The following is a 15527-nucleotide window of genomic DNA, read 5'->3' on the forward strand; positions in this document are numbered from 1 at the left end:
AAAACGCAAAAACGTTATATTTTTTCACGTCAATTCCATCATAAGTTTGCCAGAAAAATTAAAAAAACGTGAATTTTTGCAGAAAGGGTGTAGAACATCCTTAAAAAATCAAAACTGTTCAAATTCTTCAACTTCTGACAGTCAATTTTTAAGTACTAAGCAATATTTTAAACGTTTTTGAATAAAACAAGACTTACTTAAGTCGCATACTTGAGTTCACGTGAAATCATTCGTTTAATATGTTCCAATTTCTTTCATCGGTTTCTTGTCCCAAAATAATAATTTACATCAGACGATCCATTCAGTATTTTCTAAAGGATCTGCGTTTATAAAAAGAGGCCACTATGAGTTTTTCCTCGAGGGACATGAAAACCGCAGTCTAATTAGACGAATCGCGGTTAGAATCGCGGATCTAAGAGCTAGGGACAAAAAAGTTCATGTTTTGAATGTAGAATACAGGATGATTGTCTGATTATTATACTGATCGAAAGGTATAATAGAACTTGAAATCTTGACTGTTCACATTGACATGAGCAACTGACGAGCGTTGAAAACCACTGAATTTGTGCGCATGTCTAGTCTTTACTCGATCGTCGAAGGGGAGTTGCGAGTTGGGATTCGATTGTTAATGCAGAAGATTTGCGGGAAATCAAATACATAAACCATGGACTTTTGGAAACTCCGTATTGCGCAGGAGCCAGAGGGGCTACATCGGCATTTCTGTTATTTCAGCTCCCATTCACTTCGCAATGATAGCAGATGCTGAGTTAGAGGTGGGGTTCCTCCTGAGTAGTTCCTCTTCCATTCTGTTTTCATCTGACATTTTGCGAAATTTTCTGTCCTCTAGGAGAGATTCCTTAAGGCGCAGAATGTTTTGCATTACGTGAGTAGGCCCGTTGCCTTTTTGGGAATGTGGCCAGTGAACATAACCACTGGCAGTCGGATAAGAATGGTTCTATATTTCATATACCACATTTATCGAATGGGAATGGAATTCATCGATCTCGTCATGGTTTTCGGGAATCTTGAACAAGTAATTGAAAATCTCATGATAACCGGGACACAAGTTGCCATCATGATGAGACTTACATTTCCAAGATTTACCTCGAGTATGCGTCGAGTGATCGATGGATTAAGTGACATGCATCAACGTGATAACTTCACTGATACCAGAGAAATGGAAATCTTCATCGAATATAGTGAAATTTGCGAAAAATGTTACAGGATTGTGGTATGGTCTGCTACTTTTGCTTGTGCCTCCTGGTATCTACTACCGGTGCAGACATATCTCATCGTTAGTAAGTAATATGTATATAATAATATTTATTACTGCCCTAGCCTCACCATCAGACACGTGAGTCTGTTGAATGAAGCAATAGAATATTTATGATTTCATAATATCCAAGTACTTTGTTCAAGTTAGCAATTTTTTTTCATGCAATCAACCATCGATCGACTGACTACACAGAGAAAAAAAGTAGATTAGCTTTAGAAAAGTTTCTAAATGTAAGAAACCGTGGTTTCTAACCTTCACTTTTCTAAAATCTAGAAAATTTTTCTAATTCTGAGGGGGACGGTTATAAATAAGGGGCTTCATGTAGGAGGGAATCATACATCTGCGTAGTGATATCTGGGAGGGGGGGAGGGGGTCTCATATACGGAGGGATTTTATTGAATGGAGGTTTCATCAATGTGGGGGAGGATTTTACATAAGAGGGCCTAGGAGAGGGGCAGGGCGTAAAAGGGCGGATTTATATGGAGAGTCATGCAAAGAGAGGGGTTTTGTGAAAGGGTGGTTTTATTGTTGGGGAGGGGTGTTTGTCGCTCTATTTCGGAGAGGGGGGGGGTGATTCGTAAAGGAGAATTTTATTAATGGGAATGAAGATTTATGTGGGTGGGTCGTACAGGTGGAAGGTTTTGACACCTCTCCCTTTGTATGAGGCATCTACGCAATTTAAATACTTCGGCCGCAATTTGTGTAGTTAAATCCGGCAATTTTTTAAAATTAAGAAAAATTCAGCATCGGTTTTAGAAAATATTTGTTCTGAAAAACAATCTCCAAATTCGTTACTTTTCATGATCCCACCAAGGATAAAGCTCAAGAACAGGAGTTTCTAAAATCTGGAAACTATTTTCTGAAGCTAATCCACTTTTTTCTCAGTGTATCGACCAAGGATCAACCAACATCTATCGACTATAAACCGAGCGAACAAGTCGACAAATCAACGAATGTCACAAATCGGCAGTAGACAAATCAACGGTTAGTCGATCTATTGTCTATTGCTGGTCAATGGTTAGTCGATCATGGGTGAATTGCAGGTCAACGGTTAGTCGATCGTCAAGTATTGGTCGTTTCCCAGTTGATCGTTAGTCGATCGAGGGTTGAGCAAACATCAGCCATTCGTGATGTTAACTGGGCGTGAGGCGGCACTGATGCTCCAACATGGCCGACATAAAACGCTTCAAATGAAATCAACAAAAGTGGTATTAGGGAAGCCTTCGCATTGATACACACAATTGAGGCTTATCTCTGATTCGATTAATTATGCTCTTCAATAATAAATGGTTTTTTATTCCATTGGTCTCCTTAGAACCTGACAGTGTGACTCAAAAATTGTCAATTGAAAAATTTCATGTCAGCCATCTTGTAAACTTCAGCGCCGCCACTCGCCAATTTAACATCGCGAATTAACCGGTGACCGACCAGAACTCGAACAAGTGATCAACTCGATCCCTCAATCGAATGATCCTTTCAAGGTGGTACTGAATATGGATGTTATCACTTCCAAATAGATAGTCAAAAGGAATTACCATTTGAGGCTAATTTGGAAGCTTGTTCTCGCGGCAAGAGTTCCGATTTGCTCTCAATCGAGTAATTTACACTCCATTGTTTTTTTTCAAGAAATTCGCAACGGAACATTCACATATGCATCTCCTTGGCGAATGCCTCCGTTTGAAGCGATGGAGAAACCCGAGGTGGTGATTTTACTCCACCTTATTGAGATACCAGTGGCATATTTGACTGCTTGTTATTCATTGACATATTGCATATACTTTACGCTGATAAATCATATCCGGGGTCAATTAGTCATCATGAGTCATAAAATCAGAAATCTCAACGTCGATCCTGTAACAAATATGAGGAAAATATTCAATCCCATAGTTGAAAAGCATATCAAAATACTTCAGTAAGTGAGAGTCATCATCAAATCATTCGAAAGAACCATCAATAATGAAATGTGTTTTCACAGTATATCGAAATCATTAGACGATTGTTCTCACATTTACCTGCTATTCGAGCTTCTCAATACCATTCTCACTCTTGCATTGCTTTCATACAACATAATGATGGTAATAAATACTTACAGATATGACACGCTCTTTTGAAATTGCGGATGAGGTATACCACGATGAAATAATCTTGAAAACCTGTTCCAGAACATTAATCTGAGTGAGACTGCTTTGATCATCAATTTTTTTGTCTACATGTACTTCATGACAGTACTCGTATTTGCTAATTGTTATATGAGTCAATGTTTAGAGAAGGAGGTATTATCCCTCGACTAGTTACATTGACGGAATTATTCTTGTTATTTGTCATGATCGTTATTCTAGGCTATGAATCTGTTCTATGCATTTTATGAACACGATTGGAGCAATCTGCCACTGCCATATCAGAAAGCGTTCATAATCTGTATGCTGCGTGCTCAAACACCGTTGCACATCACAGCCGGAAAATTCTACGAGTTCTCCTTGAGTGGTTTTACAAGTGTAAGAATTTTGACGTTCGCTATGACTCATTCCAAATTGATTCGTCATTTTTTACAGATCATGAAATCATCAATGGCCTTTGTCTCAATGTTGAGGGCAACGATTTGAAATTAGGACATTTTTGTCTCACGCATATTATAAGGATACAAAATCTTTTGGTGCAATTGTGCAACATCAAGGGTCTGGAATTGAAGTTGACTGTTAGGATTGTGATATCGTCCATTCTAAAGTTGTTTTGTAAAAGTGTTGGAATGAAAAGCAGTCGATTCTGAGATCCATCCCTTTGAATTGCTTTTCCTTCCCATAACAATGTCTCAATGTCATTATTAGGAGAAGAATCAAATTCTCGATTTCCTCATTGAGAACTAATGAGGATCTCACTCGCAACTCATTGTCTTCTAAATATTGCCATTTGTTTGATGCCTCTTACACTTCTAGTATTGGATACAAGACGAATCGTTATTATCGCACTGATCGAAAGGTCCAAGCGGAATCATTCTCACTGCTCACACACTCACAATGAACTGAAGATTGTTGGAAAGACTGAATTTGTGCGCATGATCAAATTTGTATCGATCGCCGAGAGAAGTTTCGAACAGCAATTATCGATTATTAATGCAGGGGAATACCAAATACCACGAACTTCTTGCAGCTCTACTACTCGCATTGCGCAAAAGCTGGTAGGGATTTCGATTCTGTCTATGTTGTTATCTCATTGTAGTTATCCTTCACTTCTCAATGTTATCGGACACTGACCTAGAGGTGATGTTCTTTTGCTGTTCGATTGGCAGTCGGTTTTTACCTACGAATTATGTGACGAATAGAAATAACTTGATGTTGTGAAAATTACCCTTCTCTAGGGGAGATTCATCAAGGCACAGAATGTTTTGAATTATGTGAGTCGGCCAGTTTCATTATTAGGAATGTGGCCAGTGAATATAACAATCGGCAGTCGTATAAGAATGGTTGTGTATTTCATCTATCATTTTTATCGGATTGGGATGGAGTTAATTGAGTTTGTCATGGTTTTCGGGGATCTTGGGCTTGTCACTGAAAACCTTTTGATGACAGGTGTACAAATAGCTATAGTGTTGAGACTGACATTACCAAGATTTGCTGGAAGCATGCGTCGAGTAATCGAGAAATTGAGTGATTTACATCGCCGGGATATGTTCAAAGATACGAGAGAAATGGAAATATTCATCGAGTACAGTGAACGCAGCGAGAGATGTTACAGAATTGTATTGTGGCCAGCTACGATTGCTTGCGTCTCGTGGTACCTAACGCCTGTTCAGACCTATCTCCTTGCTAGTAAGTGACAGTCGCGTAAGCGATTCTACTGTATTTTCTCGAAGGTCCTGAAACCAACTTGTCACATTACCGCACCCAAAAAACACTTTTTGTCATTCCGGCCGTAAGGCAGCGCTTCCCTACGCGTCCGTGAATCACTGCTTACAACCGTTATAACAAAAAACATTGCTCATCACAATCAAGTAGATAACGAATTGAGAGGTTTCTTCTTCAAATAATTGACTCTTTACAGCCACACAGCTTGAAATACATTAAAAAATCGAATGAATCATTACTTCTTTGAATGATGTAAATATAATATGGTCTACTTATTAGGAAATTTTTCTCTCAGTGTATGAAATGCGGAAGAATTTGATTTTTCAAAAATGATCGGTCAACCCTAAAAAAATTGGATTGAAATTTTCTACTCTGGCAAAATTGAAATTTTCTAACTGTCGTCCAAGTTATATATGGCCAGTTAAGTCCCCAAAGGTTAGGGCGAAACGGACCGTAGGGCAAAACGGACCACTGACAGAAAATTGGTAATTTTTGTTTTTTTTTTCTTTCCTTCAAATCAGGAACACTGAATGTATTGAATTAAAAGTGAGTTCCTTAGATCGTAACTGTCACAGAGGTTTTATAGACAAGAAGTGTCGTTGAACCGCAATGTAATCAGATTTGCTAATCACCTCAAACCACAAACGACTTTGAATTTTTGTGTTTGCTTTCATTCGGAAGCAAAAACAAAAATTATCAAGTTTCTGTCAGTGGTCCGTTTTGCCATAGGGGTCAGTTTTGCCCTGCAGTCCGTTTTGCCCTACCCTTCCCTATATCGAAATACTCTGTTATTATGTCCATTTCACCATCTCGAAGGAATTCGCAATGGAACATTCATATATGAAGCTCCTTGGCGGATGCCGGCATTTGGGGCTATGGCAAGACCTGAGGTGGCAATATTGGTTCATATTATCGAATTACCAGTAGTGTACGTATCTTTCTGCTATATGATATCATACTGTATATATGTTGCGCTGGTGAATCATATTCGATGCCAATTAGTTATTGTAAACCATAAAGTGCGTAAACTCAAAGTCGATAGAATAAGGAATATGGAAGAAGTACTCAGTCCCATTGTTGAGAGACATGTCGCAGTACTTCAGTAAGTAAGTGCCATCATATTACGCAGAAAGACTAATAATTATGAAGTTTATTCTCTCAGTATAGCAAAGTCATTGAATGATTGTTCTCGTGTTTCCCTATTATCGGAACTACTCATCGTAAGCGCCACGCTTGCATTACTGTTATACAACATAATAGTGGTAATACAATGTCAGATATAATTAATTAATCGCGAACTATGGATTTGATATCTCATCAACTGTTTTTTTTTTCAAAAAACATGTTTCAGAAAGGGCGCTTTCACAGGACGGCGTTAAAGTCATGAACTACGGATTTTATGTTTTCAATATGCTTACTGTCATGTTTACGAATTGTTATATGGGTCAATGTTTGGAAGATGAGGTATGTTACTGAATAATGATTGGTCTCATTTCCATGATATTAATCAATATAAGAAAAGTTAGGAGATATTGAAGAAATAATCACGACGTTGATTAAATTGTCATAGTGCGACGTTTCGCTGAATTATTTAGGCTTCTTTAGGCTCTGGAAAACAAAAATTGCAACCAATAGCACATTTCAGGGCGAGTGCCATGGGGTTTTTTACTCGTGTGGAGGTGGCGTCACAGCCAAAGACGAGGACAGGCCAACCACGCGAGTAAAAAAACCCCATGGTAAAGTCCGTGCCACGAAAGAAGTAACATCGGCTTGAGTGGTGGGGGCCGTGGATTGAAAGCTGAATTCAGGAGAGTGGGGGTACCCAGCGAGGTTCCTTCTTTCGTGGCGAGAACTTTACTAGCCGTGAAGGATATTTTTTCGTAATGATTTTCACTGTTACGGATTTGGAGAAGGACCAACACCAATCCCTGGACAAAGTGAAGGTCGGTACGGAAATAGTACATTACATGCCCGAGCCTTGGAAAACAGATCACCGTTTCCCAGATGCAAGATTGCCTTCCGAGCCGAAGGTGAGGATGGCAAGCACGTGGGGGAGGGTGATATTGTTTTCCATGGCGACGTGCGTATATTAATTTTCGTCAGAATGCCCGGTAAACCGCGATTCTAACCTCGCTTCGCTCGGTTAGATCGCGATTTACGGGCCTTCTGACGAAAAATTGCATTCGTCACACGGTCCAAAAGTATTTTCTGACGAATGTGATTATAGGCCGAGCCGAAGGCGAGGCCACATTCGTCAGAAAATACTTTGTGGACCTTGTGATGAAAATAACTATTTCGTGTCGAGGGACCTGAAAAACGCCAATTTCGTGGCACGCAGCGTCACGAAATAGGATTGTACGATCAAACGAACTTACCTGTAAGTGAAGTTCGATCGTGATTATATGAAGAGCCTCGTCAAGAGATTTTAATAACTTGTAGTAGTCCGCCTGCGGCTAGATAGAGCCACACGCCTTCAGAGACCATAGAAAAAGTTGGTTGTGGCACCTCGGCATTGAGGGCTCGCCATCTTATCCTTAGTTTAAAGTTAAGCAATAGTGTAGAAAAAATTGGACGGATTTGGGAAAGCTAGTTGGGAGGGACTGAATCTCTCGACGAGGCTCTTCATATAAGCACGATCGAACTTCACTTACAGGTAAGTTCGTTTGATCGTACAATTATATTCGAGCCTCGTCTTCGAGATTTTAATAACTTGTAGATGTTCAGAGATCATCCAATTTTCTCTTTTTGTTTTTTTGTTTTTTTAATCAAAATCCCAGATTCAATATGAATATGAATATTAAAGAGTTTAAAGACGAATGTTAATGGACAAAAAGAATGGTTATTGACGGAACCATATTCAATAGAACTTTGACAAAAAAGCTTTGATCAACGGCAATTATAGAAATGTACAAATCGTACTTCTAAACCTTTCGAGACTTACTCGTTTTCTCACAGCAGCTAGAGTTGCTGTAATGTAAGTTGAGAATTAGCTGTATCGACTTCAAGATGGCTATAGGACAATATAATCCGTTAGGCCAGTGTTTATGGAGATTCGCAGCTATAAAACTCTCTGAATGTAACGAACAGTATAAAGATGTTATATTCAAAATCTCAACATACTACAGAAAGCTACCTTGGCTGCGCAAAAATGATGCCTTTCAAAACGGAAAAGGGGGAAACAGGCTGTGGATCGCCTGGGCGAGAAGATTGTCACCTGTCTGGTATTGTGAAATCCAGATTTGACGCACTTTTGACACTGTTCTCAAGTTTAATGGCAGAAAACGTTTGTCGTCTGCGAAATACTCAAGATCGAGACAAAGACAGATTTTCATTAAGATGAAGAATTGACAGATTTGCTTTGAGTGGGAAAGACCTGGGTGGTAGGTCAGAATACACTCAAGATACTAGATGTGAGTGCATTGTGATTTACCAGGACGTAGTTTGAAAATTTTTTGAACCTTTGGAATGTTGAATTTTGTCCCACTGTTTCTTGATTTGGTGGAGTTTACTGTTTCATACGCTGTTCCTTATTTGAACTCTGCCATTAAAAATGTGCAGGGTAATCGAACTAGATGTCGAACAGCAGTTATTTTTGTTTCATTTATGAAAATCCACAATTTTTCAAGAGTAGACTTTGTTAACGACAAAGAGAAACATTAACATCAGTCATGACACATGCACCTGGTACCAGGTGAAAGTAAAAGATCCTTCAAGGATTTGATATCGTAATTTGTTTCCGAGATGGGATAAATGAAAGCAAGGAAGCAGAGTTGAACTATCTAACAGGGGGAGACCATTATATCATCGGTCTCACAATTGGAATTCTGCGAATTGTGACAAATTCACAATTTATTCCCAGGCTAAATGTAGGGGATACGGAGAGAAAATTTTGTCACCAATCAAGATTGAAAAGGTGTCAATCGACACTGCAAGGAGATTGCCGTGCTACACGCATTAGAGATTGCGTTGGTATTTTGACAAGAGGGACAGAAAAGGTCCATTTTTGGATTGAAAAAATCCTTCTCACCTAAGTTTTGAAAAAACTTAGATTGCAATGTACAGCTCCAGTATTCACTTTGGAAGGAATGTAAGATGCATTCGACCGAAGTCTTCGCAACAGTGCTAAGACTCTCAAACTGATTTGTTCAGATGGGAGAATTTTGTACCTTCCAACCCGTTAGCGTAGGGAGTGCCTGTGATGTTATTAAATTTGAGCAAACACTCACAGGATCATAGGTCGCGAAAAAACACCTAAAAGCTAGGTGAATGATCAAAACATTGAGGAATTTATATTGTTGTACCTTTCTCACACTGGCCAGGTGTTTCGACTTGATCTTTTAACGCAGAGGTAAATTTCCAACCTAAGAAGACTGCGTTTGAAATAATATTTGTTCTAGACTGATCAGTTCAATTAAGAGCTACTAAGCAAGATCTGGCTGAGGAGAACAAGAGATCATTCAAAATTTCCATAATTTATGATCATCTGGACTTTTTTTTTTAATTCTTCCAAGTTTTTTTGTGTAGCGTATACTCAATTGCAATGTAGACCCATACATTTNCGTATACTCAATTCCAATGTAGACCCATACATTTTAATAAGCTTATGAGGCGAAAACACACTCTAATGGACTACNGACTTGATCTTTTAACGCAGAGGTAAATTTCCAACCTAAGAAGACTGCGTTTGAAATAATATTTGTTCTAGACTGATCAGTTCAATTAAGAGCTACTAAGCAAGATCTGGCTGAGGAGAACAAGAGATCATTCAAAATTTCCATAATTTATGATCATCTGGACTTTTTTTTTTAATTCTTCCAAGTTTTTTTGTGTAGCGTATACTCAATTGCAATGTAGACCCATACATTTTAATAAGCTTATGAGGCGAAAACACACTCTAATGGACTACATTTTCCAGATTGCAGATGATGAAATAGGCTATTTATTGCGTAAATCGCTATAACGCATATCATCTTTCATAAGGTGTTTCTAGGCCAAACTTGTAAAAGTCATTGATCAAATTAAGGTATTCACAACGCTTTTTGTTTTTTAATATGGCTGAGACAAGAAAGAGCCGTGGCAGTTTAATTTTGTATTGGTACCATACTCAATAGCCGGAAAACCAATAATAAAATATCATCTAGATAACTGGATGATATGAAGCCTCCGAATCAATAAGATTCATGACCGGCCTCATGACTCGCGAAGCGAGAGAACTAGTCGCAATTCCAAATGGGGGTAGGAATTGAAAAAAATACCACCTATGCCAAAACAACGGAAGTTTTCATGCTCCACATGTACCGGGGCAGGATCTTCCCGATCTATCGGGTAGTTATACTAATGACCCCGGAAATCGAATGTGGAATTTTCATGATTTGTTCACGTTTCTTGACGTTTAGAATGATTTTCAACGATTTTTTTTTTTATACGACTTTGAAGACATTTCCATCCGTGAATGTGTTACAAAGTATTAGTTTTGGAAGGGTTTTCATGTCCTTCAATTGAAGTTATGAGTTCTCATAAATTTGTTCAACCTTTTAATGTGAAAAATTAACCATTGCTAATCATGTGGTTCACCAACAAAAAGTTACAATGAGACGAGCTGATCCTGATAGGATTCTGATAGTAATACAGAGGTTTTAACTACCTCTATGATCACATACCTGTTTATCCGCCTCTCAGGACTGTCCCTTTCAGTTCAGAGATTTGAAATTCTGGAGGAAATACCGATTGGTGAGGGCCAGAATTGAAGAGGCTTTTATGACTCTTCAGTCTCTCTAAAATAAAACTATTAGAACAGTTTAATTTCCATTGGGAAGGAAATGTTCAAGAATGGCTGCAGAGATTTTTGCCATTACATCTTGCTCTCTTGAAGTAAGATAACTCTGGAGACGCTGACGTCGATCGAGAATCATTGGGACTATTGAGGAAATGCCTCCGGTTGGACCTGTTGTTCAACCTGAGGCATGCAATGTTTTTGAACCGTTTGTTTTAACTCTACGTCTCAAAACAAGCTCCTTTGAATCCAATGAATTTAGATTCAGCTGTAAAGGTGGATAAATCTCCAAACCTTGACACAATTTTCAGGATTTATTTTAATCTTCTCAAGCTTCCCGAAAAATGTGAAGCCATACAAAAATTAAACTGGAGCTGTAGCCTCAAGGGCTCTAAAAATTCATTATTTTTCTCAAACCACACAACTTCTGGAAGAGAACTAGATTTTTTAGTTTCTCTTCCTAGAGCAGACTTCGAAGAGTTGCCCCCAATGCTACGAGGGCAGAACCTGCGTCTTTTGAGATTGATTAAAAATTCTTTATCTCTATGGATCAATGGTTCGGTGGAGATAAAAGCAATCTCTGAATTCAGATTTGGTGGATATTTCCATAAATCTGTGTAATTTGTGCATCAACAAATTCGAGACCAGCCAGAAACTCCAACTAGCTTCCAGATTACTCTGAAAAGATATCTCGGCATCATGAGGCTTCGATGACCCAGGAACTCCTATATTCCTGAATCGAGTTCAGGTGGAATATTATTTTGCAGGTTTGAGGCCTTGAATGATGCGTCAGGTGCAGATGCAACAATTGCATTTGTAATTGAAGGCTTAGAGCCTTACTTTAATGCGTCAGGCGCAGATGTACCTATCATAATAGTAGTAGAAGGCTTGGAGCCTTGGATCAATGCGTCAAGCGCAGATTTAACTATTGAAATAGTAGAACAAGGCTTGGAGCCTTGGATCAATGCGTCAAGCGCAGATTTAACTATTGAAATAGTAGCACAAGGCTTGGAACCTTGGGTCAATGCGTCAAGCGCAGATTCAACTATTGAAATAGTGGAACAAGGCTTGGAGCCTAAGGTGAGTGCGTCAGGCACAGATGTGTCTAGCACAACAGCATCTGAGCTGCTGCTCGCACTGTCCTGGATGTCACGGATGAAGATCCATCTGACATATTTATAACAATCTCATTTTTAATTTCCTTGTTCTCGATTTTGTCTGTAGGACCAGGATAACCAGGTAAAATGAGGTTAGGGTGAGTTGTTCGACAAGGAATAAACTCGGCCTAAAAAAGCCTTTGACGTCGATTGGTTCTGTCACGAGGATCTGACCCGAGCGTCTAAAAAAGCTGAGAGACATGTACCATCCTTACCTTTATTTCCAATCGATTATTTATCCAAGGAAAAGTCGATAAGCCAATGCACGTAATATTTGCAATTTCACTATAAATTTCTAGATATTCCACACAATTTATGTGTTTCCTCTTCTTACAATCACCCATGACTTTGGAAAAACTGTGTAAAAACGGAGAAAAATAGATTATTACAATAAAACAAACTGGAAACTCGGAAAAGCGTGCGTTGGAGTTGAGTTGAGTCCGCGTGGATTCCTGGAAATGAGGTATGGGAAAATTCAAGGAATCCATGAGGCCCGGAAAAACCGATCGTTAGGGACTGCTGAGGGTAATAATCACAAAGGTGAAAGAAAGACCTTTATGTTTGGAGTCATAAACCAACTCAAATGTGATAACTGTTTTGAGTGGAGGGATTAACAAGGATTAAAGTATCGAGAGCGATGATTAAAATTTCCAGAATTCGGGAACATATCGACCGTAAGATAATGTTTTCAAGAGAGAATATTTCGACCGTAATAAAATCTTTGTTTTCGAAAAAGACTACTGACTGTACTGACCGTGATAAATGACGAGAAAAATTCGATTATTGTGAAGAAGACACGAGGGATTAAAATATTTCACCGAAGACCCACAATAAAATGATTTACGCGCGTAGAAATTGAATTCTAGGAAATTTGAAATATTTAATGCCCTGGGAAATTTGAGTTTAATATTTTCGAAGTAAAAAAAATGAATTAATCAGGAGAAACCCTTTCTGCGCCAGAACATCGGGCCTAATGGCATAAATGGGTTTTTTCGAGGGGCTACTCACTCCCTGATTGAGTGACACCATGACTCCGAAGTGAAGTCGACTTCACGTGATTTCAGGGTTGATTTCAGTGACTTCGAGTTTGACTTCGGTGATTTCGGGAAAAAACGAAATCAGTTACTTCAAGTGGCTCGTGACATGACTTTGTGACTGCAATTGATTTCGAATAATTTCATAGATTCGAAATGAATGATTTCAGAGGCAATGTAGTCATTCAAATCACGATTAATAAAGCTCAAGGAACGAACGCGAATGGGGCAAAATGGGCCGGTTTAAATTTTCGAAGTCTGCTTATTTTACAATACGATTCAGTGCAACTTGTTCTTATTTCGAAGCATGAAACAAGAACTGAAGAAGGCGATCTGAACTGAGATTTTACTTGACTTCAATCTGTCAATCTCAAATTTTTCAAATAAAAAACAAAAATTAATTGCCAACCTTTAGATTTAAAGAGTGATACATAAAGTATCTTTTCAAAAATATTTTTTAACCTTATCAAAAATGCTCTCATGGAGCTTTACATCGCCAGTCTCACATATCAGTGGAGGGGAAATTGTCTTTCTGTATTGTTTTATATCGATGTAGCCGTGAACAGTTATTGGCTCGGATTTCAAACAATTCAAACTCATCCAAAATGTACCAATGTCACAGAACTTACTAAGGAGTACGATAGCCTCTTGCATTCAGTGTAAGAATCCTGCTCACTAACAAAAGTGAAAATATTATTCACTACGTACGTCAAGGCGGTACGTTAGCCACAGAACGGTACGCCGGTTAATTAAATTGATTTCAAATGACTTCGGTGTGATTTCATGACTTCAGCGCGACTTCAAAACTTCGGCAGGATTACAGAAATGATTTCAGAGAGATGAAATCGCATGACTTCAGTGATTTCGATGACTTCAATGAATTCACATGATTTCAACGTGACTTCAGATTGACTTTATCATAGAGTGGCGCCATGACTTCGGGAGTGAGTAGCCCCTCGGGGTTTTTCATGTCCCGTGACACGAAAAAATATAAACAAACAACTCCAAACGCTAGTTGTCATAACCTGCTCTATTTCTCCAATATCCTCTGACTTTTCTTATATAGTCAGACCAAAATTTCTTTTTCCTTTGGAAAAAATGGTTTTCTGTTGTTTTCATTGACAAATCAGCAATTTGACAATAGAAACCACGGAAACTCGTTACCTAAAACTAAGTTCACGCGAGAAAAGAAGTCTTGCTTGGGCTATAGTTATTGAATAATCAACTTCAACAATAATTAAATCAACACCCCGGGAGGGGTACCAGATATATACTGGTGTGATTCTTATTTCAGGCTGTGAATCTGTCTGATGCATTTTATGACCACGATTGGACCGATCTACCACTCTCATATCAAAAAGCATTCATAACATGCATGATACATGCTCAAAGACCGTTACAAATCACGGCTGGGAAATTCTACAAATTCTCTCTGAGTGGTTTCACAAAGGTTACCATTTAAATTTTTACCGCCATAAGAAATTGCTACTCCACTCATTATTATTCTTTACAGATCATGAAATCAATCATGGGATTTTACTCAATGTTGAGAGCAACGACTTGAAATCAGTATATTATTGGCCTTGTGTATTCTAAATGCCGAGATACTGAACCATGAAAATGTAATGATATAATAGTACATTAGAGTACAAGGGCACAAATTTCGTTTTCGACGAATGTGAAGTTTACAGGCCGAGCCAAAGGCGAGGTGTGTATTCACATTCGTTGAAAACGAAGTTTATGCCCGAGTGGTCTATACTATTTTATGCCACATCATGCAGAAGTCGAGTTTGAAGCACGCTGCGCGTAACGCAGCGTGCGATAAACTCGACTTATTGCACGACGTGCCATAAACATATGAGCCACGGTTTGTAGGTCGATTATAGAGATTGCAGTGAATTGATGATGCAGGATTTAAAATACAATAAATACTTTCTTCAATACGGACTGATGCACCGCTTCAACCCATTGTCGTACAGTAGAGTCTCCTTAACTTCACTACGTCGGGGCTACAAATTCCACGAAATAAGCGGTTGCGGACATTCACACTCTGTTGCTAGAGGAGCGTCGCCCAAGTAGAGTGACAGTGAGAGGTTATGGACCACACGGATTACGAAAAACATGCGGGAGCAGAGACTGTTTACTGCGCATTCACCAGGCGCAGAGGAATACACGCATATCACTCACACACGTTTGGGGTACTCAGAGTAAGGGAATATTTTCCCCACTGTCGCTGATCGCTGGGAAGTTGGAGAGTAAAGAAGTTAGGGAGACTCTACTGTACCAAGATCACCACATGCATCGGTAAGACGTGAGAGGTGGAGGGGGGGAGGGGTCCCAGTGTGTTAGTGCGTCGTTATAGGAGACGCTGATGGTGCCCGTACTTCACTACAAAATCTTTAGCTGTGGGCCTCACCCCAATAATGTTATAAAACTGAACTCGCT

The 15527-nt window shown here is 39.0% G+C and overlaps 2 protein-coding genes across 2 annotated transcripts; both read left to right on the forward strand.

Annotated features, from left to right (window-relative positions):
• The first annotated feature begins 696 nt into the window (after positions 1-696).
• On the forward strand, positions 697-3956 carry LOC107041468 (odorant receptor 85f). The gene is made up of 7 exons (XM_029126336.1): positions 697-773; positions 848-1298; positions 2903-3188; positions 3252-3351; positions 3439-3549; positions 3616-3771; positions 3829-3956. The coding sequence occupies exons 1-7, from the start codon at positions 750-752 to the stop codon at positions 3877-3879; spliced, it is 1179 nt and encodes a 392-aa protein (XP_028982169.1). The 5' UTR covers positions 697-749; the 3' UTR covers positions 3880-3956.
• Positions 3957-4536: 580 nt separating this feature from the next.
• Positions 4537-14684, forward strand: LOC107041469 (odorant receptor 43a). The gene is made up of 7 exons (XM_029126332.1): positions 4537-4565; positions 4637-5082; positions 5935-6220; positions 6281-6380; positions 6487-6582; positions 14377-14532; positions 14596-14684. Exons 1-7 carry the CDS (start codon positions 4537-4539, stop codon positions 14644-14646), a joined length of 1164 nt encoding a protein of 387 aa, XP_028982165.1. The 3' UTR covers positions 14647-14684.
• Positions 14685-15527: the final 843 nt, after the last annotated feature.

This window comes from Diachasma alloeum, unplaced genomic scaffold (genome assembly GCF_001412515.2).
Source record: "Diachasma alloeum isolate Michigan unplaced genomic scaffold, Dall2.0 Dall_scaffold_00366, whole genome shotgun sequence".
NCBI classification, from domain to species: Eukaryota; Metazoa; Arthropoda; class Insecta; order Hymenoptera; family Braconidae; genus Diachasma; species Diachasma alloeum.